The sequence below is a fragment of the Egretta garzetta genome, unplaced genomic scaffold, assembly GCF_000687185.1.
Source record: "Egretta garzetta isolate BGI_Z169 unplaced genomic scaffold, ASM68718v1 scaffold77, whole genome shotgun sequence".
Taxonomy (NCBI): Eukaryota; Metazoa; Chordata; class Aves; order Pelecaniformes; family Ardeidae; genus Egretta; species Egretta garzetta.
In genome coordinates this window covers 230,228-254,264 of record NW_009260130.1, presented here as the reverse complement: position 1 = coordinate 254,264, position 24,037 = coordinate 230,228, and the positions used below count along the sequence as shown (strand labels likewise).

At 48.5% G+C, this 24,037-nt stretch overlaps 1 protein-coding gene across 1 annotated transcript in view; it reads right to left on the bottom strand.

Annotated features, from left to right (window-relative positions):
* The window catches only part of SHROOM3 (shroom family member 3), a 151,743-nt gene that overhangs the window by 20,512 nt on the left and 107,194 nt on the right, over window positions 1–24,037 (bottom strand). Inside the window, exons 3-4 of the mRNA XM_035896957.1 lie at window positions 12,656–12,784; window positions 2,037–2,168 (exon numbers count right to left, since the gene is read on the bottom strand). Of these exons, the coding sequence (XP_035752850.1) occupies window positions 2,037–2,168; window positions 12,656–12,784 (261 nt within the window). The remainder of the gene's footprint in view (window positions 1–2,036; window positions 2,169–12,655; window positions 12,785–24,037) is intronic.

Here is a 24,037-nt window from a genome sequence, read left to right as displayed (position 1 = left end):
GCCAGGGTACAAGCTGCAGCCTCGACTGGCACAGGAAAAAGCAAGCTCCATTTCTATGTGCTTTGATCCACTGGGGTAACAAAACCAAACCAGCTTCATGCAGCGGGGGAGCTGAGGATGCACAGCCACCCTGGGAATCAAGGAGGCAGGAGGTATGTTTTGTAACAGCCCCCTCCCTAACAAGTGTCTGCCGCAGAGCCTAAAGCTCGCTCCAGATCATATCCCAGCCACAGTCACTTCCACCCTGCGAGATTAACACCCACAAGCCCAAAGGACAGACAGGGGGAGAAGGCTGCTAAGGATGAGGAAAGGCAGAAAGAAGCCTGTCTGCAAGGGGGAAAAGCAGCAGCTCTGCAGAGGTGCAGAGGAACAGAGAGATGGGCAGAAAGAGGTATGGCAAAGCTCAGGATAAAGCTAGTTTACTCATTTAAATTCACCACTCTATCTTAGTTTAAAATAAGTATCTCCCTGGCAATGCCCAGCGCAGCCCTGGCCAGCTGGCCACTAGATGCTCCCCGTGCTCCTCCTCAAGCGCTCAGGAGACAGAGCTGTGCTGTCAAAGGCTCTGCCTGGAGCTGTGGCGAGGAAGCCAAGCCCCTGGGTGGGAAATGAATATGCTACAGCATGAGCTGTGCTGAAGGCCAGAGACCAACATACAATTTTTCTGCAACCATTTCCTCACTTTTTTTCATGCTCTGTTTTCCTTTTCCTCCCCTCTGCCAAGGCTCAGTCTCGCCTGTAGAAGAAATGATGTTAAATCCCAGTGCCTATAGGGAGAGCTTCCTGCTACTGAAACCCTTCTGCCTTTTCAGGGAAAATCCTCCAAGGGCAGAATTTAAACTTGTCACCCCTCAAGGTGCCCCAGGACTACCACCAAGAACCTTCTGGGGCTGCTCAGGGTAGCTGAGGGGTACATCTGTGCTGGGCAGCTCTCATCCCCGTACTCACCACACTGCGTAGCCTCACAGAAACAGCCCCAACTCGCTAGGACCGCATCACTGCTTCCAATCTGCCTCGGCCATGATCCATGGCCAAAACCAGAGGCACCTCATACCACCGTCTTTAAACAGCACTAAGGTTCCTAGTTCAGCCTTTTGGGGACTGACAAACCACTGCACTAACTCCTTAGAGAAACAGCCATGCACATGCAGTTATGATAAAGCTGAGCCCTGCACAAAGCGATTGCCAAAACCAGGAAACCCCTTGCTGAACTTCTTACCCTGGGAGTATCGTCAGTGATGCACTACCGTCGGCTACTCCTGAGAGTGGCTCAGTTATGCTGATGGGCGCGGTTGCCCTGCTACCCATACCCTTGTCTTCCTTTTTTTTAATAGGCTTGTTATGCTGATGGGCGCGGTTGCCCTGCTACCCACACCCTTGTCTTCCTTTTTTTTAATAGGCTGATTTTGACTTTGGATTTCTTTTCCTTTGCTGGGGAAAGAACCATGCTGCATTTCTACATGGGGGCAGTCCACAGGATGCAGAGCAGGACTCCAGCTCCTGCATCCAGATCCACGGAAAGCTGCATTAATGTCCTGACAGTGGGCTCCCATCTTGGTAGGAAGGGGGCTTCTTAAAGCAATTAATTTCTGAGCTGGTAATCACCTCACAGAGCACTTAAAGCAGGAAATAATGGCCACTTTATCTGGGTAACCAAACAGGAATGGAAGCCTTCCTAACTCTAATCCTAACCCTGGCTGTTTGTAAAACTGTCCAGTTGCATGGAGGTGACTGGTAACATTTCTCCACCACATCTTTTGTCCCTTTACTTCACTCCTGTGCTCTTTTTAGGCCATGATCTTGTAGTCAGTACCATCCTTGGGCATGAGGCAGAGCCACTCTGAAGCCAGCAGGACACTGGAAACAAGGACGGACATAGGACTGGGGGATGAGTTTAGAGGCATGCTAGCTTGGGAGTGCGATTTCTACATCTGTGGAAGATAGGTCAAAACAGGGCAAATGACACTAAATCAAAAATGCAGACTGCTTTACACCTCTGCCTATGCAGCCCAGGACCACAGCTGCGTAGTGCTTACCTGGAGTGGTAGGGCTGATGCCAAGGGGTGCCAAGCGTACCCTGAGATATTTGCATCATGCTGGGATCGGGTTGGTTCTCTGCAAGTTTGGTCGAATGCCAGGAGTGAGGTCGGCCTGGAGTTTCACTCCGCCTAGGTAGAAGCAGAAGAAGTAACACCGATAGCCACATGTAAAATTGCTCGTGCTCACCTCTGTTTCGCTGCTATGTTCTTGTCTCTTTCAAGCAAATCAAGCAGTAATCACACACCGTTCCTGACATTCACACCACACACTCCCCCTCATATTTGCAAGGCAACAGGCATGGGCAGACAAGCAGGTTATCACTGAATGTGGGGGGTCTTCCTCACTACCTCCCAGCCAGAAGCCTTTACCCCTCGGGGACGAGCCTGGGGGCCCGTTCACAGGGATCGGTTTACAGACTGGGCTGCCTGTGGACTCCTACATGATGCACCACGCAGGGCGGCTGCATGTGATTCTTACGGATGCTGAAGGAGCGTTTTTCTCAAAAGGTTCCCTTCATTTTGGCAAAGTCATCTAAAGAATCAAATACCATGAGGGGGTGGAAGCCCGCACAATGCCGTTTTGATGTCTCCTCAGTGCTGATAAAAATGCAGGAAGAGACGTGACAACGCCGTGCCAGCAATGTGCGTCCTTCGCATCCCCCAGGGCCTCGCAGCCGGCCAGCTGTCCCCTGCAGCACGTGAGCCTGGGCGCGTCCCCAGGCACGGCATGGCTGGCCTTCGGTCGCTTCAGTCACCAATGCTGAGGAAGGCCCCCATCAGCTCTTAGGAGAAACAAACCCAACACCGACAACCTTATTTAAAGCACATAGTGGTGCAATGGAAAGTCAAAGCAGGGGATTAGCGATCAAGTACCCTGAACATGCTGCACAGACTCTCCTTCGTCCCAGCCTTTGGGCTTTTGTCCTTAATCCTCCCTCTCCTTTCCACAGGGAATCTCTCCCTCTGCTCTAGCACTCATCTCCGCAGTTTCTAACTCTTCCTGTGAGAATGAGGAGCAGCACTGGACCCATGTACCATGGAAGTCCCAAATGTGACAGCCTTCGGGACAAGAGGAGGATAGGACACATCTTTAAAGTCTTCGTCTCACTGAAAATTGCACAGTACAGCATGTCCCAAGAAAGTCAGTAAATAGATTAAAATGACCTCTGCAGATGTAAACCAGACACCGGAACAGGACTCTCCTAGTACTGCCCAAGATTGTGAAAAGAAACGATACAGGAAAATGTACGAAGTAAAAAATGATTGTTAGGGTAGACCCTTTACTAGCACAAGTTAACACTGGCACTGGCTGATGTTTGATGACGTGGAAAAGCACTAGCAGAAAGTTTCACCAGCAGGTTTTCCATACAGATTTCACAAGCGCAGGTCATTCTCTCATCATCAGCTAAAGGAAGAAAGAAAAAGGGACATTCTTTTCCTTTTAACGTTTGTTGTGACAGGATTGTCTTAAGGAAAGCGGAACTGGAGGTTTACAGAGGGCGAGCTGAACCGAGCGCTGCTTTACCATTAGATGTGTAGGTGTGTTTAAAACAGAGCTCTTTTGTTAAGCTCCTTGCCCAGAGAAACAAGGAAGCTGAATACTGCCGGATGGGAAGTTGACAAAACCATTTATTAAGAATAACCCGCATTCTTGCCTTTTCTGGTGCAGAGATTTAAAGACTCTCTTTGTACTTGTGAGTAGTACGAGCCCCCAGCATTATTCTTTTGCTTGGGAAAGCACACTGAAGGATCACAAGCAAAGCACGTTATCCCTTGATGCGATCAGTAAAAAGCTGCAAGAGGGCTGTGCAGCCAGTCTTTGGAGCCACTGGTATTTTAAACCCTTTTGGTCGATATCCTTGTAATAATACAACACGCAGAGAGCGAAGCTGTGAATTTAAGTCAGAAGACATGCCATGCCAGCTCAGTGTGGGATAACCTCGCATTGTTTCCACACCTACCTGATCCTGGAAATGTGGATTAAGGGTAACCGAATCTTAGCCGAGCTTAAGCCAAGAGAGGAAGCGCTGTGGTACACATGATCTCCAGCTCATGTTGCAGACTCACGCAGGTGATCTCCAAGGAGGCGGCAGGATGGAAGTACGGAGGGTCTGTGTGCACACGCGTGCCCCAAAAGGCAGAGAACAGGGGGCCTGATGCATTCCCCACTGAATCAACCGAGAGACTCTTCTCGAGACGGAGCTCTGAGGTTGTGGAAGAAAGGCACAGCCAATGCTGCCAGTGCCTGTGTGTGGGCGTGCAGGGAACACCAAGGATTTCCTAGCTTCAGCCTTTGATAACACCTGAAAATAGCACCTTGCTTCACCCTACTTCCTTAAGGTTAGTTTATAATTATTATTGCCTAATTAAGGAAAAGGACTGGAACTGCAGTGCAATACGCCGGTGAGCACCACAGCGTCTAAAGGAGAACAGCTATCTCCTGTTACAGATGGAGGGGAAGCTGGACATGGTTAATCTGCCAATTTTGCAACAGCTTTTGGTTACGCTTGCTTTACTGCAGAGCACAACTTTTGGGAAGCAATAAAAACCAGCGCAAGACTAAAATCCCTTTGGCAAGTGGGGCAGAACTGTTTTTGTAAAGCCCACAGTGACAGATCCTGATTCATCCCAGACAAACCGGCTGAGTGATAAAACTTGCAAATGCAGCAGCTGATTTCTGACGTGAGTGAAGACAAATAAATCATTAGCTCTTTAACTGGTATAAATTTGGTGTAGCTCAGTTGCCTTCAACAAAAGCAGGAGCAAGAGCTGACACGTTGTTCCAGGAGGTTGTAGGATTTCAAAATGCAGAACTGTAATAATAATAGTAACAATAACAAAATGACCTCATCCCCTCATCCTTTATACTAGTTCCTCAAGGGCTGCACCTGTACCATACTTGGGAAAGCATCTGGGCAATCTTTTTACTAAAAAATTCCCCACTTCAGATAACGGAGAAAGTGATCCCTCTGTTGTAAATGCCAAGGCTGGAAAAGAGACTCCCGGTTCCTCATGGACACCTCCAGTCATCAGATAACCTGGGCATCCAGGTCAGGCTGGCATCACGACAAATGCCTTGGAGCGAAGATACATGGAGAAGTCAGTGGACCTTGATGCAATGCTGGCATCTAAATGGCTCCACGGCAGCTGTAACACTGATTGCATACCAGATACTGTCCAATTCACACCATAAACTGGAAAACCACAAGGAAAAGGATAGTCTTTAATCTTGTCCAGCTGCTGTTATCGGGGCACTCCTTGTTGCTAGCCTAGTCACAGCATTTTCAGACAGAAACGTGACCGGCACATTAGCAGTCTCCTCTAACGCAGTCTGGCAAAGGCTTGATGCAGTCTGGCCTGCAAGGCCCATGCTGACATTTCTGAGGCCCTTCACCACTAACAGCTCTGAAGCACTCTCTTACTAAGAAGAGCTGAGCGTGTTCTTCTCTGCATCTCTGTAGATTATTTTTATGCTTTCTATGCACAACAGGAATGGAACTTTATAAAGATACCTCAGCACTAACTCTACAAATGAATCAGCATGTAAAGAACAGCCATCTGAAGCTTTCTTCACAGTATAACTGAAAGGTTGATTTATCTTTTTTCCCAAGGTTACAAACTGAACCCATACAGAACAGCGTAATCAGCCTAATTTCCATTCTTTACATACTGTTCCTCACCGATGCCAGAGTACACGCACAACCTGAGCGCTTTGCAATTCAAATGTACTCCAGCCCCGTGTCCTCCAAGAGCACACAGATACTTCTGTGTAAAAAGGCCCAATTTTAACTAAAGAGAAAAACCTCGCTTTTCCAAATTTTTTTCTACACTTGCCTAGAAAAGTTTCCCTTTTCCTAAACCCCCAAGTGGAGCAGTTTTGGGGGGAAAAAAAAAAAAAAAAGAAAAGATAAAAAGATGTCCAAATAACCCCTGCAGACTCCTCTGCCCCAGGTTTCCGACAACAGCCTCCAGGTTGGCAGCAGCCAGCGGCACGCTTTGGCTGAGGCCAAGGAGCACAGCAATACAGCAACACCGGCCGCTGCTGCCACGACAAGAACAACTGCGAGGGGATGACTGTCGTTACACCCAATCTACGGTTTCTACGTTGGAATGAGAAGCAGGAAGGAAGCAGTTCCCTCCCCTCACATGCCATATCCTGGTTTTCCATGGAGCAGGATCCTGAGGCACATCATGGGATGTACTTGCTGCGTAGATTAGCCATAGTGTGAGAGTATCAAAGCAAGCTGCTGAAGCTAGAGGAGGATTTCACAAGGAACGCACCTTCTCTTAAGAGACACAGAGCGAATTTTATCCTTGCAGACAAAACCAAGATGTAACTCAGCCTTTTAGAAAGCTAATGAGTAAAAGCCAGGGAGGGGATGTTGAGGCTGATCAGTTAGCAACTCAGAGTCACCAACGTCCCGATAAACTGATCTATTTCTACTGCAACACACCCACAGAGCTTGCAGGGAAGTTACGTTTTCATCAGTCTCACATCTACCAAACACATCATCCAAGAGGGCTGAATAGAGGCCATTTGTAAACAATTCTTCTTCTACCGCTGACCTTATGCTCATTTTTTCTCTGTCCCAGCAAGCTTCAAAGTCTTCCTCAGCAGAGACAGGGAATGCTGAAGATAAAAGGCAGCAAAACCTTTCAAGAGAAGCATCTCTCCCCAAGGAGCAGAATCCACCTGTGGATCCCGGCAGGAGCAGCGGTCACCGGGACACATTCTCCATGACCTGCAGGGATGGTTTTGACTAGCTGCTGATGTTAACAAGCCCAAGAAAGATGGGAAGACATAGAGAAGACACCTAAGGCCAAGAAGGTCACTCTGTACCATCGCAGATAACCGCAGTCCCTGTGGATGAGCTTTCCTCCAGCACCACGTGGCCCAGGTGGCTGTGGGGGAGGTTGCTGGATCTGGAATGGATAGTCATGACCTGGCCCATTCATCTGGGGAGGCGGGAAGGGACAGGGGCCCTGCAGCAGAGACCGCTCCTCCTGTAGAAGAGAAGAACGATTTGGACACAAGTGCAAAGACTGTACCTCTCGGATCCAATCCCAGGCACTGAGTCTCAAGAGAGAAAGCCAAGAAGGCAGCTGCCCGTCCTTCCCACATCATCCTCACAGCGGTTAAGGTTTCAAGATAGTGATACTTCTAAACTAACAAAAAGTATGTGGCAGAGGCAGCATGTCCTGAGCTGCACAGTGCAGTAGGCTCTTTCTGTATGGAGAGATCCTGGTTGTAGCAATTCATGTGTACCCTCCCCAGGGCGACTGTGTACCTGCATCAACAGAAAGCATGAACAAGGATCTGAATTTTCACCGGTGCAGACCTGTCTCCAAGATGACCACATCTAAAAGGAGCGCTAGCTTAACAAGGATACGTTCTGCAGACATCCTAACGCGCTGCTGCAGTCCCCATGCCTGCCTATTAAGCAGGACATGAAGGAAAAACTAAAGCACTCGGAAGCCTATTAGGATTTCGACAGAGCGAGGCCACAATCTACTCAGAGCAGTGTCGCTCTTAATTAAGGTTCAGTCATGGTTCTAAAAATAAGCATAACAGACGAGGCCAATTAGAAAGAAGTCGAACCATAATGGTGTCAGCTTGATGTGTCTTCCACTGAATCTGTCTTTTTAGGCTCACAGAGCCCTTCTGGTAAAGTCTGGGCCAGGAGAGATCTGGAGTGAGCTCTGTCCCTTCACAATTTTGACTAAAAGGGAGGACTCGTTAGAAAGACCTGAAGTATATGGAACGGATATGGAACAGTATTTCATGTCATGGATCTTGGACAAGAGTGTCTCCTCACCTACAAAGGAAAGGGAGAGTCGCACCCCCAGCCCCTCATTAGGCTCAAATTAAAACTTTCCCTAAGTAAAAAACACACTGAAAAAAACCTCACTTAGGTAAAATGTGGGAATATTCCTGTACCAGGACACAACCTTCTTTTCCACAATATGTTAATCTCTGCAACTTCTTGAGGACAACTCCCCACCCAGGGAATCCCTTCAGAGTATCTCACAGTTTTTAGCAGTCTCAGTCTTAAACCAAAAAAAAAAAAAAAGAAAAAGTCTTGAGAAAAATACCCCGGCCAAGTTCAGGGCTCTAGCCCAGGCCAGTCCAGCCTCATTTCTCTCTCTGTCCCCTTTCCCAGTGGCACAGGCAAATGTCGAGCCTGCATGCTGTTGCCAGTTGACGTCAGATGCTATTTGTTTTTTCCCTTTGACATCACTTGGGATGTCTGGGTTGCATCAGACCAGGCCCCGAGTGTCACGTCAGAACTGGGCGACAGGTACCAAGCTCCCTGAAGTCTCCCTGGGGTGAGGATACAGAGAACCAGAGGTTTCTGCTGCGATTTCCTACCATTACCATAGCCAAGTCTTTGGGAAAAACTCCCTACCACACCACTGGGAAGAAGAGCCCTGTGTGAAAGCAGAGATGACAACCACGTGTGTGGATGTACATACAGATTTTTTCTACCGTTCTTCTCAACTCCACACACAAGAAACAGCCTGTCTCTCTTCCTCCTCTTCTTTCCCTGACACCAAAAGCATGCAGAGAGAAAAAGGTGCAGAAAGACTATTTTGTGGATGGGAACGACCAAGAGCAGAGCATCAGGCTGACTCTGGTAAGGGACAAGGTGTGGATGGCTGAGGATACATGAAAGCGTCAAGTGCTGCAGCAAAATTTGCCAGAGTTTGCAGGAGACCAAAGATGGCTTTTGGTGAAAGAAATGCTCTCCGCCCCAGGCTGCCGAAGGAAGTGCTGGGATCGCTCGGAGGTGATGGCAGCTGTGAGCAACGGTCGCTCCTTAGTTGAACTCAGGAACAGTCAAACACTGTAATTAATGATTTGATGTCTTGCACATCACACCTCAGCGTTATCACATTGCTTTGTAACCCCCTGGCTGTCTTATCCAAGAAGGGGGTATTTATCCATTTTCCAGAAAAGGAGACAAAGGCCTCCGGAGGTGAAGTGACTTACATAAAATCACCCAACGGGCCTACCGCAGAGGAACTGGGCCGTGCGCTGCCGCTTCATTTTCCCTTTGCCCAAGCCTATGTCTGACAGGCAATATTTAGATTGAGGACTTTGCCCTACACAAAGAAAGGGTCCCAACTGACATTCCCTGACACTAACCAGACAACAGGCTTGAATAGGAACAGCGGGGCTTTGGTTATTAGTGTGAGAGGTGATGTATACAAGCTTCATTCTTGTTGATTACTGGCTTCAAGGACTTTGTCCTACTGGAATCTTCTGGCAGCTTGCTTTTTTAAAGAAAGCATTACCAAGCAACACGATAAGTGTGATTTAAATTGCAAAATAAAAAGTATTTCAGATCTCTGTTTTGAGAAAGTACTTGCCGCCAGGATCTGTGCCGTTCACACAGGACTGTGGGTTAGACATGTGGAAGCCCAGCCAGCCTCCTGCCTGGTACCTAGAGCATGCGTAGGCTAGAATGAGGAGCCAGCGACTGATGGACCCTCTGCAACTTTCCTCTTCTTTCTACAATTTTACTCTGTTTCTTTCGCTGGAAAAAGAGGAAGAAAGAAGAAACATGGAAAAGAGAAAGCCGACTGACTGACAGTCTTTGAGAAGGGCCCTATTATTCCCTGTCTTCTCCAGGCATTCATGCCATCTCTCAGAGCACGGGCAGAAAATCTCAGCAGCCAGACCCTGCAGAGGCTTCCCCTGCCTGTGGCTTTGCAGAAGTCACAGAGCTGCATTGATTTATCCGTACTGATGAGTTGGCCCAACGGGCTTAATTCAAATAATTTTTCCTCATTCTTCTCCAGTCAGTAAATTAGTTAAAAAGACAGAAAAACAAGCATAGCTTAGATTCTTTTGCACCCTGATATCAAACACACAGCAACTTGCAACAGGAGAGACTTAGAAACAATGGAAGGAATGTGTTTTCCCAGTCTCGTTCAGCGCTTAGGAGGAACTCGGTGGCTGGCAGCAGAAACGCTGCCCTGTGAGCCTGATTATCCAAACGTAACGTGGACAACGAGTCACGGCAGGTAACCAAGGGGATTTTCAGGGCAAGCGTTTCAGACAGTAGCTGGGTTCTCCTCGGAGTTACAGGGCTACAAATCACAGGCAACGCTAATAAACTTCAACACCAAAGTGCTAATGTAGAAATGATAAACGGGAGAGAAGGAGGAGGTCCTTGAGGTGCGTGGGCTGAATGTATGTACATATGTACATACATTGGGGGGGGGGATCTGTGCACAAACACTGCTTGCTGAGGTACTGCAAGGAAAAGAACAGGCAAAAGGTACCAAGGGGAGTTTAAACTTTTAGCTAGCCAGGTGAAGTTGTGATTTACTCCTAGCTGGGAATTCACCTTCACACTCCTCCCGCAGGAGAGGTGGCTGCCTGTGAGTATATCACTGGGACTTACACCAGTAGGGCGAGTGAAACAGCAAATCTGCAGTGATCTAACACAATTCAAGCCACAGAACGGCTAACGAACCCGTCCTCTCCCTCAGGGAAACTTTTAAGCACTTTGGTAATAAACATATTTCTGGTGAAAGACACCCCTGCATCTGGATATCTAGACCTAATTCTTCCCTCCCCCTCATCTCCGATCGCCCTTTACCAAGAGGCAGAGCTGCAGTAACGTGGCTGCACTGGCTGGCAATGCCACCCCGGCCTTGTTTATTTTGCGCAGTGGAGGAAATGAGGCAAGCTTCAGCGAGCGATCGTCGAGTGCACACTGGGGAGGGTGAACTGCAGAGGTGCTGTGCCGCTCCTTTCCATAGATGTTCAGCTGCAGCACCTGAGAAACCGGTCCTGAGTTCCGGATTTCCCCTTTGACTAAGGACATTCATTCATCACCCCAAATTTCAGAAACCAATCGGGACCGCTGACAGCCCATCGCCCTCATTGCCTAGGGTGAGGCTGCGGAAAGTAAACAAGCAGGGGAATTGCACCCAGTGCCCTGGCCAAAGCAAAGGCTGCTGTGTCTGAAATACCCTCCCACACTCAAATTCTTATACATTAAAGCAACTTCCTGTTTGTAACCAAAACTCAGCCCGAGTTAAACTGAGATATGCAGACACAGCCTCCGACACTGCCGGAAAAGTAAAGCAAAACATTGGCTCTGCATCCAAAGACATATTAATCCAAGTGAAACGCTAAACTGCGGAGTTTCTGAGAAGATCTGCTCCTAGATCGACAGGCAAGTGGGATTTACAGAGGGCATATGCCGAATAACTCATTGCTATAGGAAGGTGGTGGATGTATGGGAGCTCCTTTCCCAAATTTGCTGTCTGTCACACACATACCTCAGGAACTGCAGAGTCCCACACTGCAGTCAAGAGATAAATCTCTCCCTGATAAAACTTCCTTGAGGAGAGATTTCAGCCTCTAAAATCTGTTCTATCCAAGAGATATATAATTAATGGTGCAAATCCTCATCTGGAGGACAGCAATACAAATTTAGTGAGGTCACATACATGAACACTGGCGGAAGAGCTGGGCCCTTTCTCCTCCTTTTGCAGCCACCCAGGCTGTGCAGGGTCAGCATCCGTAACTGCCTGCAGTGGCTAAAAGCTGGAGCAGCTCCGCTAAGGTCAGTGAGTTTGCTCCAGAAGTGCATCCTCGCTGATAAGATCAGAACGTGACTTCACACGTCGCGCTCCCTTCTCAGCTGCTCACCGACAGGCGCTGGGCCACATTTCCTCCAGCTATGGGAAATCAGTGTAGCTTCTTGACTTCAAATAAGTCAAGGTCTGGCCCGAATGCAATGTTGCCAATAAAAGTCACTGCTTTGATTTCATGGTGCAAATCTCAGAAGACGGAGACACAAACATCTGCGAGGTCATCCAGATTACCACCTGACTGATGTAAGAGGCTCTTCTGATGCCAGCAAAAGCTATGCCTGAGTAAATGCTATAGGACTTAGTCCTAAACTGTATAGACAAAGGAAGCAAATCAGGCCCTGCCACAACACTGGCCGACCCCGAGCAATTCAGGAAAGTGACTTCTGAAGACAGTGAATAATTTCAAACTGCAGATAGGCACTCAGCGGGGTTGTCACGAATGCTGAACTCCCACTGAAACTCACAGACTCGGAAGCAGCCTGGTGATTTTGGAAAGCCAGGCACCTAGAGCTGGGGAGCCACAGCAGGCGTACACTGCTTCTATGGAGATATTTTGGTCCAGCATCTCTGATGACCTTTACCACCACTGACAAAAGTTTTTGAGGAGAAAGGACACCTCTTCCAGGACTCCTTCTCAGCGAGTCACCCTCAGGCATATTGACAGCCAAAGCAGAAACTATTTTACACCCAGCCCTGTGTAGATGTTACTGACATCCAGCAATGTTGATGCTTGACTCAAGGCCCAAAAGGTGAATTCATTTCCCTGACACCGTGCTGAGGGCAAAGAAGCCTTGGGAAAAGGTGGGCGTGAGGTTAAGAAACTGTCCTGGACCTCTTCCACTGCCTAACGCTGCAGACGCTGGGGATCCACGCTGCTCCACTCCAGCATTACTGCTGTCCTCGCTCCCGCAAGAGGGAAGTGGGGTTTGCCAGCCGCTCTCCAAGAACAGCAGCCACAAAACACACGCAGCAGACAGAGACACAGATACACGCGTTCTCACCTGGTCTTCAGCCGTAACTTAACTCCTCCCGACCACGTGGTTTTGCTGGGCTGAAAGTCAGTGGTCACGCAATCCGGACTGAGTGGGCTGGGAGACAGGTCGGTGCATCCCTTTGCTGCATGTGTGTCCCTGTCAAAAGAAACGAAGGCCATGTAAACATCGACACAGAAAAAACTCAGCCCTTGTATCCTACATTTAATAAGGATTTTAGGAAAGAAGGCGATACACGGACCCAGGGGGCAAGGCAGGGGCATCAGTCTATTTTAAAAAGTGCAAGAAAATGTCACAGAAAGCCACGTGTATCCCTTTTCTTCTCTATGTCATTGCCCACTCAGCCTGTAAGAGGGAGATTTTGCTCTCCTTTACACCTAGGCAGCGCTCAGCCCCTGCGAGTGCCCCTCACAACCGTTTTGGAGGAGCTGCACAATAGCGCAGCACTGCTTCTCGGCACACAGGAGTGAGATCAGCTGCAGCATCCCCGGCATAAAACTTGTTATCCTACATCTGCGTTTTGGGACTCTAAATCCCGAAGTGTGGCGTTCAGGGGTTCCACTGTGGGATATGCCCTTTCCACACGTAACCACCGTATGAGAGCTCAGGGAACGCTCTGAACACACAAGAAAAAAAGCTAAGAGAAAGGTCCACGCAGTGAAAGCAAGAAAGAGAAGCCTACCTCCCCCCTCTACTGATATTTCTACAAAGTTAGCAAACAAATATTTACCCCCTTCATCGCATGCATGCCGAATCACACAAACATCGTGTAACCATCACTTCAGCTCCTTCCTTCCCCCAGGTACGGGAGAGCCTGAAACGATCCAGTATTCCCACTCACTCCCATTTTTAGCACTGAAACGCAGGAGAGATTTGAAATTTCTGCTCGCTCAAGGAACCCCCACGCTGAATAAAAGCGCGTCTGAAAGGACCCCCTCCGCGCCTCCCTCGGCCCGCGGCGGGCCGTGGCCCGAGGTGCGCTGTAATTGCCTCTCGCTGCGTGCTTAGCGGGCTGCAGGCTGAGCGCACATGCCGGCATCTGGGGCTTTGGATAGCTGAGATGGCTTGGATGCCATTCCGCTGAGAGGCCAGCCGTCTTTGTGTCCGGCTCGGTCCTCCCCCACGCTCCCTCCCCAAGCCCCCACGTGCCAGGCAGGAATGTTAAGCCTCACATTGCGGATGAGATATACCAGGGAAGCGCAGCAATACTTTCACCTAGATTAGGGAAAGCAACCGGTCCGGAACGGCCTTTTTGCTCGCCCTGCTTATCTTCATCCAAATTTTATTCCAAATCCTGCTTTAGCTGCCTTTTCTTTCCACGTGTCAAATCCTGTTCTTCTTTGTCTCTGCCACCCCTCTCCTCCGAGACGGTGTCAAGCCTCTCCTCACCCCAGAAAGATCCCCCTCCCTGCTCCCGTACCAGCCTTGCTATACACTAGGAGCACAACCTCCTGTACTGCAGCCCTGGGAAGCACCAACGCCGTTAACTGCTCCAATTCTCTTTGCTTACCGAGTTTACCGTGAAAAACTACTGATTTTTAGAAGGGATTTCACTGCAAGATAGAGAAAGGACAGAAGGACTGCTACAGATGAGGATTTAAAAGACTGTACATAAACAACTTTTATATACAAATAGGTATACAATTTTGTAAGCAAAATATGTTTACGGCTGTAGCGTTTAGAGGACAAAGTCCCCTGTTTAAGGCTTTGTATGGGAACCTGGAGAGATGGTCCCAGCCACAGAGAACTGCACTTCTGCCCCTACAACACTGCCTGGAGAGATTTCTGTGACAAGGGGCCCCACAAAGCCCCCGGGAGCATTTAAGCACGGCTCAAATTCATGGCGAGGCTGCTGCGTATCGTGCTGAAGCCTAAGGAGTTGTCTCGCTGACAGCATCGTGGCAGAACCCTGTTAGAGGGGAAAGGATCTCAGCAGAGGCACTTATCTTAACTCGGGGGTAAATCCTGACCTCCCTACTCAGGCCTCGTTTCCCACACCATCCCTTACACCTCCCTGGTTTGCTAACGGGGCCATGAAGAGAAGATACAGCTTACCTGAAGATCCCTCGCAGACAGGACCATGTTAGGGTGACACAAAAGGGGGGAACAGGCACTTGGCTGTGACCATACCTGCCTCATGGGTTCGGGGTAACCCCTGCATGAGTCAGATCTGGTGGGTCAATACCGGGGGCTGACCCTGCAGCCTTACGTGTAGGAGTGCTGATGCCTGTGGCTCCTGCTGATTTTGAGGGGTAATGCAGGTGCTGAGCCCTTTTTGGAAAAGGCATCCGGATGTCCCAAAGTGCTGCCAACTGCCACGGCACTATAACCCTCATCACAACACCGCAACACGCACAAAGTCAAGGCGATTTCTTTGGGACAATTCGCAGAGTGCCGTTTCAACCTCCTGTTTGAAAGCAGATACTGACACAGCAGCAGCAGATCTTTGCCATGTTCATAGGAGACGCCTCGGATCAGCAATGACCTTTCCTAACACACCTCCAGCAGTGCTCAGTCCTAACTTCCCCATTCATTTCCTAAATAGCAGGCTTGGGCTCTCCCAGGCTACACAATAGCTGTACTCCCGCGGTGAGTAAAGCTGCTCATGTCTTCTCTCCCGGCAGCTATCTCCGAAGTAGCCAATAACAATATTGAGGACTGGGAAATTGCCCCTGTGCCAAATACATAAAAAAGAGTAAGCAGCCTGAGAAACCGATACAAAGAAGTAAGCGCCTGCAGCTTCCCCAGCACCAGAGCCCAGTGATCTTTCAGCACTTTTAGGGTCTTTTTTTTTTTAAAAAAAAAAAAAAAACAGCTTTTGAAACACGTGAAGAAAGCAAGCGACAACAGGGATTAAACGCTGCTGCGAGCAGAGCTTTCAAAGTAAGTCACTTCCAAGCGTTCCCGTATGGATCCACGCAGATCCCACCCTCGCAGTCGGTGGCTACCAGCAGCGGGAGGGTAAGCAGCTTGGGTGTTCCCCCTCGCACAGCGAGAACCCCGTGCTTGCCAGCATGCATAACTTTGGGGTTTACCTCGCAGAGACAAAGAAACGTTAATTAGTGTCTGCATGGGCTCTGGGGTTGTTGTTCGGAGGTAAGAAGGAAATGCAACGGAGTTTTTCCCCGAGCCTCTTAAAAAACGATAATTACTGAGCTCTGTGTGGAACGGCGGGCTCAATAAGACATTGAAAACTAATCAGCCAGTCTATAAATAACACCATTAATCAAGCCCAGTGGGGAACACAGGAGATGAGGATCCTTCCACCAGTGCAGCACACACACATCGGGGATGGAGCACAGCAGCCCTTCAGCAGCGGCCGCCGCCGGGTACTTTGCCAGAGAGGACGATAGGCACGCGGGGCTGCCTCCAGCGAGGGCACAGCTGGCTGAGCAGGGAAAATAGCCAAGGCCAGCACCAGGGCTGCCCCAGTCAGGACCTCCCCCAAACAGGACCCACAAACCCAGCACCTTCCCGCCTCACACTCAGTCAAGCGACCTGACCGCTTATCCCGGAAGATTTTCTAAGATGTTTCTAAATAATTTCCTAAGGCAGCTCAGTCTGACGGTCCGGAGTGTGCTAATCTCTATAATGATACTTCTTCAACCATATCATGGAAAGAGCCACCCTAGTGCAGAGACGCTGAGGGCCTACCTTGCGTCTTGACTGTCGCCACTCACACCTTCTCCTTGGAGTGACCGTTCTCCTACAGCCCGAGCTGCCCCTGGGACGGCGCGGCGTGCCGGCTCTCTGCAACAGCACCCAGCCTGCTGTGATGCTCTTTAAGGTCGGGGCTGCATTTTATTTCGGGATGTTGCAAAATGTCTCCTCACAATTGCATAGCTAAAAAGTATCCCTGGCAAGGAGGGGCCTGCAGTTGTTCTTTTTGTTATCATAAAAAAGCTCGCAAGCGGGAGACAGGAAGCCGAACGCAGCCTATTTAAAACTCCTTTACCTCCCACCTGAGGCTGGCAGCTGCCTCTGAAATCTTTCCTTTTCTGCAAAGTTCACATTTAATTATGAATTGTTATTTATACTGACTGCTTCCTTTGGTATTTAATACCGCACATGTGAATGAGTAGCTGTACAAAGACACTCTGCTCGGCTTTCCCCTCATCTAAAAATGCAGCCCGTTAGGATTTTTTTCTTGATGCTTGCTCGACAAACAGCGAAAGAATACAGTACCACAGATTTAAGAAAGAAAAGCCTGCTCCTCAGAAGTTTCATTGCCCCACAGCTTGGTTGCCTCCTCCTTGTGCAGAGAGCACGAGCCGCCAGAAGGAGAGGCAGCACCTCTTGACCCAGGCGGCAGTATCTCCTCTGCACACCCAGCACCGCCTTTCCTGAAGCAGGCGTCTGAGAAACGTTCCCCTATTTTTTACCACCCTCTTCAGAGCCCTACAGGAAAGCATCGGTGGCCTTGTTTTGTATTAATCAACTCCCTACAAGACTGGTTTGCCTGCTGCTGCCATCCGATGCCTCACGTCCTTCCCAAGCCGCCACAATCCCTGCAGAACTCATTCGCTGTTTTAGGGAGATCCTTTGCTTCTGACCACAGAGGACTCTGACCTCCTCTGGCCGCCTTATCTGCCTTGCGCTGACCTCCCGTTACCTGCATTCTTGAAACGTTTCATAGCATTTATCTTAACCTTTTGGGCTCTTGGCTCTTCTTTCTCACTTTCTTCGGTCTTCCCTGTCCTTATTTATAATCTCCACATTCCAGTAGAGATTGGTTTCCTAAATCAAGCCTAGTCAATAAGTGGGGGTGCATGCCTCTGCCCAGCAGACACCCCCCCCATTATGTCTGAACTAGCTGACCAAATTCAGCCAGGGTCTGCAGAGATATTATTCCCCATGCATTAAAACCTGTGTTTCATAAAAATAGTTCCCTGAGTAAAGGCAGTAGCATAAATCACCGCTCTCATTGAGGAAACGCTGTGGTGTGAGCTCAGCTGCCTGGCCACAATTCCCAAAGAGGAGAGAGATTCTACACAGGGAAGCTGTACAAAACCAAACTTCTGAAGTTTTGTCTGCTCATAGCATTTGTCTTCCAGCACATCAGCCTTACACTTCTGTCTGCGCTACCATCCTATACTCTGCTTTTCTGCTTAGCTGTCTGTAGTTCCAGGTGTGAGTCTAGGATATGGCTGAGATACCCATAAACAGCACCTGGAACTATGTTTAAAGAAGATGGAAGTTTTTTTAAAAATTTTTCAAACTGGGTATTTTTCTAATGGTTCTACCTCTTGGAGTCATGATTACTCATTTTAAACTACTGCCAGGTTTGCTTCCCCAGTAATAGAAGAGCTAAGTCCCAGAGGATCAAACCCCCAAATGTTAATAGGGTTAGTAATTTTTAATGTCTCATTACTTCTAAGCCCAGCATTATTCCTAGAAGAGAGGATGGAGCTTAAATTCGGGTTTTTAAATCAATCAGGATCGACAGGAGTGTTTATAACCACTATCAGAATTAAAAGCTTTCCTAGAAAAATAACTGCTCACACCCTGATGCTTCCGAAATTGAGATCAAAGCAAAGAACTCCTCTCCCAAGTTCTACAGTGATTTGTTGGCACTTCCTGATATTTTTTCCCTTTGTCTTAAATCAGAACATGAGAGGCAACCCTCCTCCACTACAGAAACAGCCAACAGCACAGCACAGACACAAAAATAAGGAGAAGCAGCAACAAAGCAGAACTCGGAGCCGACAACCCTGCAAGGAGGGAGACGAAGGGGTTAAGTTTTATCCTTATAGCACCCCACGTTACACAATGTCACAGGGCATCCGGAGATCCCCAGCTCAGCCCAGTGACAGAAGGACAGTTCGGCAGCTTCACCTCTGGCTATCCTCATCCTGCAGGCTACAGGCAAGCTCTTAGCAGCCGATGAGCTGGAATTACGTCTCCTTGTGAATGAAAATGCCGCCTCCACAGCAGTCTCCCATCTCTTGGCAAACAGCAAGCCTTCCTGCCCCTTCCGTGCTGTTAAGGAGAGGGCTCCCCCAGGCAGGGCTGCAGAAGGGGAGAGAGACCACGCTCATCCCGGGCACCGACCTTGCACTCGCCAGCGGGCATGCTGCTTTGCAGATCCTCCTGCTCTGCCTGAAGTGAAAAGACTGGATTGCTTACGTATTTCTTATTTTGTTACCTCCTGCGGCTGGTCCAGAAATAGCCTGTAATCCACATATCTGTCACGCTCACAGAATCTCCTTTAGCTGAAGTGGAAGTGCCCTGTGTGTCAGAGCACAACGGCCCAGGTCCTCTCCTGGACAGAGGACGCGTGGCTCTTAGCTGGTATGGCAACGTCTGCACAGGTTTGTTAGTCTGTGCTCATGGAACCCCCAAGCCAGACAAAGAGCTAGGACCAGCTGGAAATATGTGGACAAAACAATTTTTTCATCAGAAAAACTCTTGTAAATTGAACTGAAACTTCTCCTTGGAGGGCATGCAGTTTGGACTAAAGGTTTTGCTGGAAAAAGTCTCTCAGTTCCCAGGTAAAATCTCCAGCCTGCCACTTAGGACACTCACCTGAGACAAGGAAGAGCCAGGTTCAAGTCCACAGCCCAATGAGGCAGATAAGGAATTCAAGGCCATTTCATGGACACCTCAAAACGCAACAGGTTCTACCTGTGAAAACCCCTGGAAAGACTTTTTCATCCTAATGCAGAGCAAGACAGGTTTTGAAATCTCAATAAGGCGCATTAAGCACACAAATCTTGGGACCGAATTAGGTATTCTTCCCAGAGTTCTGCAGCAAGATCCAAGGCTCAAGTAGAAACAATAATATCCACGTCTTGGATTCAGATGGGGCAGCAAAGCTCAGGGAAAAAAAACCCACACCACCCAAAACCATTCAGAGTGCTGCTGGCTGCTGCTTCTAAGAAACAGGACTATTTAATACAAATTTTTTTGTACGCATCACAGGTGCATCCATGCTGATATCTGTTAAGCCAGGATTACTAGAGCTGATCTTCATGCCATAAGGCAATCACCAAAAGAGAAAAGAAGAAATTTTCCAGGAACAGTGCAGAGGTGGCTTGTGCTTTTCTAAATGCACAGGCCATTGCATGAAGGCAAATTAAAGGGCTAAGAAATCATGGAGCTGTCTTGGGATAGTAAATTTTGGATGGATGTGTCTCACATTCAAGCACCCATCACTTTCAATCTAATGGCTCCTACATGGTCATGCCGAGCATGCGGTGTTTCAGGGCAAAGAAACACAGAGGCCGAGAAGTCACTTGGAATGAATTCAGACTCACAGCTTTCCTTCTAGGAGGGCTCTTCACCTCCACAACTCCAACTTAAACAATTTCAATGAGCACTGACCTTCAGGTCCACCAGGAAAAAATCTGGAGAGGAAACCGCATTTTGACTGTGCAATACCCTCTAGTCCTACTTGTCCAGTGTTTTCCTGGCTTTCCCTTTTCTCTGAGATTGGATGGGTTTTATTTGACCTGACCTCAATCCCACAATCTGGCCGCGCTGTGTTTGCACAGACCCACACAAATGCACAAACAAGCTGCTTCGGCGCCGTACCTGTTTGCAAGCAGAGTTCTGAAAGGAGTATTCGCATTCATTTGGGTTCCTCACTTCATTTGGTATTGGCCAAGGGATCTTTGAGAAAATGAACTCCCTCTTTGTCTGTGAGAGGGACCTAATCCTCGTTTTGCCCTGGAGGATTACTGGGTACTTAGAAAGGCACTCACATGCACATTTTTGGTTTGTGCCAGCTGCATTTGGGTCCACAATATGTAGCGTTCGCTTTGGTCTTTAGGTTTGACAATAGGCATTCCACTGCACCCAGACCTCGACCCCAGAGACTGCCACCCTTTTAAAGACACCCTAAATCAACGCTTTCTGAAATGTGGGCCTTCCCCTGCTTTGCATGAATAGTTCGCCCTTAGACAGCGCATGTGAATTCAGCGTGCAGGCAGGCAGCTGGGCACGCAGCCCTGAAGAGCGGAGTCTTTTCTTGTGCTGCCGAGCCGGCGGTCGGAGTGCACGGTTCCCTGTGTGGCCCTGCCAAAAAGACCTGGACCCTAGCTGGAGGGAAGAACCTGTAGGGCTGAGAAATTAGCTTTTATTCCTAGTCAATTCCTGGCTTTTTGTAATGGAAGTTTATGGTTATACTCAATTATAGCTTACTGTTTGTGGCACAGTACCACCCAGAGAGCCTGCCTGTCCAGGCGCTGGAGCCCCACCATTCCTGGGTTGTACACACTGATATATAATAAAAAGGTCACTTCTTTTATTATAGGAATAATAATTCCTATAGTAATTCCAAACGCACAGTGCTGCAGCACCAACTCTGTGCACAGCTGGGCTTTTACCGCTGTGGTTGTCTGTGCACAAGGTGGGCTTGTTGCTGGCCATGACTTTGCTCTACTCATCAAGCCCAGGAGCCTTTACAGCCTACTGGTGTTCCCACAGGGGTAACGTGTGCTCTGTGCAGCCCCGGCCCGAATACTTCTCGGCTCGTGGCTTAATTCTGTAAAGTAGTAATTTGGGATGTAGTTCAATGGAAGTAAAGGACTCTCGTCTTCAGCTGGTGCAAAGCAGTACCAACTTGAGCAGCACTCTGCCTACTCAGGGGAGATCTCACCTTCTCAGGAGATGAGAATCGAGGGGTTACAACTGTCTTGGTCTGTCAAATGGTACCACCACAGCAAAGTGGAGTGCAATCTGCCCTGCGCCCCGACCCTACCTGTAAGTGAAATGCTTCCCTGCACCTTGCACCCAAGAGAGTTTAAACTCCCTTAGAAAACAGGTCAACCTACTTATTCTGACAAAACAAAAGTAAAAATACATTGTAATTCTCTTCTACCCCAGGACTAACAGGATTATCTATAAACTTGCTCTTGACCATTACTGAAAAATCTCTTGAGTTTTTCAGAGACACCAACTCACACCGGCCTTCGGGGACACTGTGGGATTTGCTTGGGGAATCGGAGCGTCACCCCTCTTCACGAGCTGTTCAGGACCAGGAGGCCATTAGGAACAGTATTTCAGACCTGGCCATAAAAGATCAGGATCAACTCTTTCTCTGTTAGTCAGAGGTGCCTGAAATGAAGATGACATACTGCGGAGCTCACGCAAGCAGAAGGACCATTAACACATCTGTCCCTTAAAGGACCATGACTACCGCACGCGGGTAACACAATAACGTTATATTTACAGGTTCTGAGGTGCCCCAACACTGAATCATGCCGATCAAAAGTCATTTTGTGTAAATTACAACATTTAACTTTTCTTACACAACACAAAACAAAGCACAAGCCAGCTCTAAAGGACAAGTGTAAATGAAAAAAAAAATTGCAGCTCCTACGAAGAAAGGCAGCCGTAAGACGGAAGCAAAAGCCATACTCGTATAAAATAAGGATTGGTTTCCATTTTAGGATTACAGAATTAAAATAATTTCATGGGAAAAGGCTACAAGCCCTCCATGCTGAAAAAATAGTTATGTTCAGAGAGAGAGAGAGACTCAATAAGCAGAAGATATTTCCCCAGAATTACTCTTTTTACACTCACCCTTCAGAACAGAGATACTTTCCAGATACAAAAGGGCTGTCCTAGGGAAGGGTCTGAACGTCGGGCAAGACGTGTCCCACCTGGGATCTGGCCATGGGGTGCAGACCCGAGACCTGAAAGGCAAGACTAGCCCTCACCAGGACCTTTTCCAACAGCACGTAGGAGCTGGGGCCAGACTCGATCTGCTGGTGCAGTGGCTTGCGTGAGCACTTCCTAATATGTTAAAGGCAAAACAAACTAGGTCAGTTCAGACCAACAATTTAAATGGTTTAAAGCTAAAGATTAAGGGAGTGCTTACACGAACCGTTCCAGTGGCAGATGGATGAGATCTCTGGCACTGATGAGCAAGCGAGGGCATTAATCCCTTCCGCCAGCGCAGCTGGATCGCTCTTCCTGGCTTGCATACACATTGCACTTTAAGGAACACGTCCTGAAATTTTACCCTAGCAGCTCTGCTTTGAAAATACGGATGTTACCAAAGTGCTGGAACAGTAGCTCAGCTTTTTTTTCAAAAACTGGCCTCAGTGGTTGGTTCTGAGTGAGTGACAATCAGAGCACCTACTCAGAGGGGGCAGAAGAAAGCCTCATATTCACATTTGTCACTGCCATGGCAGACATTGAGCATCAAGAACCAACTCAAGTCTGCAGCTGAGTTGTCTCTCTGGTCTCTAACCTGATCATTTTGCAGTGTTTCTCGGTATGCCAGATTTTAATTGCAGTAACCTGAGGGGTGGAGTGCATTTTACAGACCTAAATCATCTTCATGGGTGTAGCAATGCCTAATCCCCAGAAAAGGAACTATTTCTTATGAGCTGCTTCTCTATCCCACTTACCCACCTCTTCCTGGACAAATTCCTGAATCCCTTACTCAACACAGCATCCATTTATTTCCTCAGGACTTCAGCAGGTGATTTGCTCAAGTGAGAAATGAGTACAGATTGATTTGGCCAGCTGCTTTACAAAACACAATCCCTGCAGCACCTGCAGTGTCATTTTGCATCGAGTTCAGAGACCTGTAGCTCTCAGGGACTGTAGTGTAGAAAAGCAGAAGAGAGAAATACGGTTACTACAGGACCCAGCTATGCCTGTTAGTTATCCATCCATCCCCGAGGCAAGAAATGCTATCGTTGGTTCATCATACCTCCTCTGCACCACATGAACTGGACAGGTCCAGTGGAAAACCAACGTACCGGTCCAGGGATGGCACAAAAATAGCCTGGCAACAGCAGAAAAACCGGAGCTTTTCAGGTACATAGAGAGTCCACAGGGTGCGGTATAAGCACAGGGAAAACAGAACCCTGCTGAATCCAGCAGAGCTGCAACCTGGCTGGTCACCTCCTTGCATTTTTATTTTTAAAGAGTACAGTGAGTTTGCTGTGGTTACTGTCCCCCTGCAGCAGGGATATCATAGCTTTTTTATAACTTCACGTAACTTATAAACACAGCTATAAATCAATGTGGGCAGCAAAGCCCACGGACATGAAACCATTTGAGTTAAACAGTGTGCCCAAGCTCAGGCTCTGCCCTCTGAGCACTTTGTGATTCTCTGACTTTCAATGAGAGTGCCCAAGGCGAGATACAGAAATGCTGGCTGCTAAGCTAAAAAATAAATAAATATCCGTTTGCCACTCAAATTATTTATAGCACCTGCCAGTTTGGCAGAGATGAGAGCAGAGTTTGGGAACGGATGAGGACTGAGGCCATGACAAGACACATCAGATGAGAGAAGCACCCTTGGCCCCTCTCGCCTGGCGCTATGCCTCAGCGCATCCCCACTGTGCTCACACAAACCACCTCAAAGGAGGAACCGGCCTTCCCGACTCCGCTCCCTCCCGGAGGCGACCGAGGCCCCCGGCACCTGCGGCT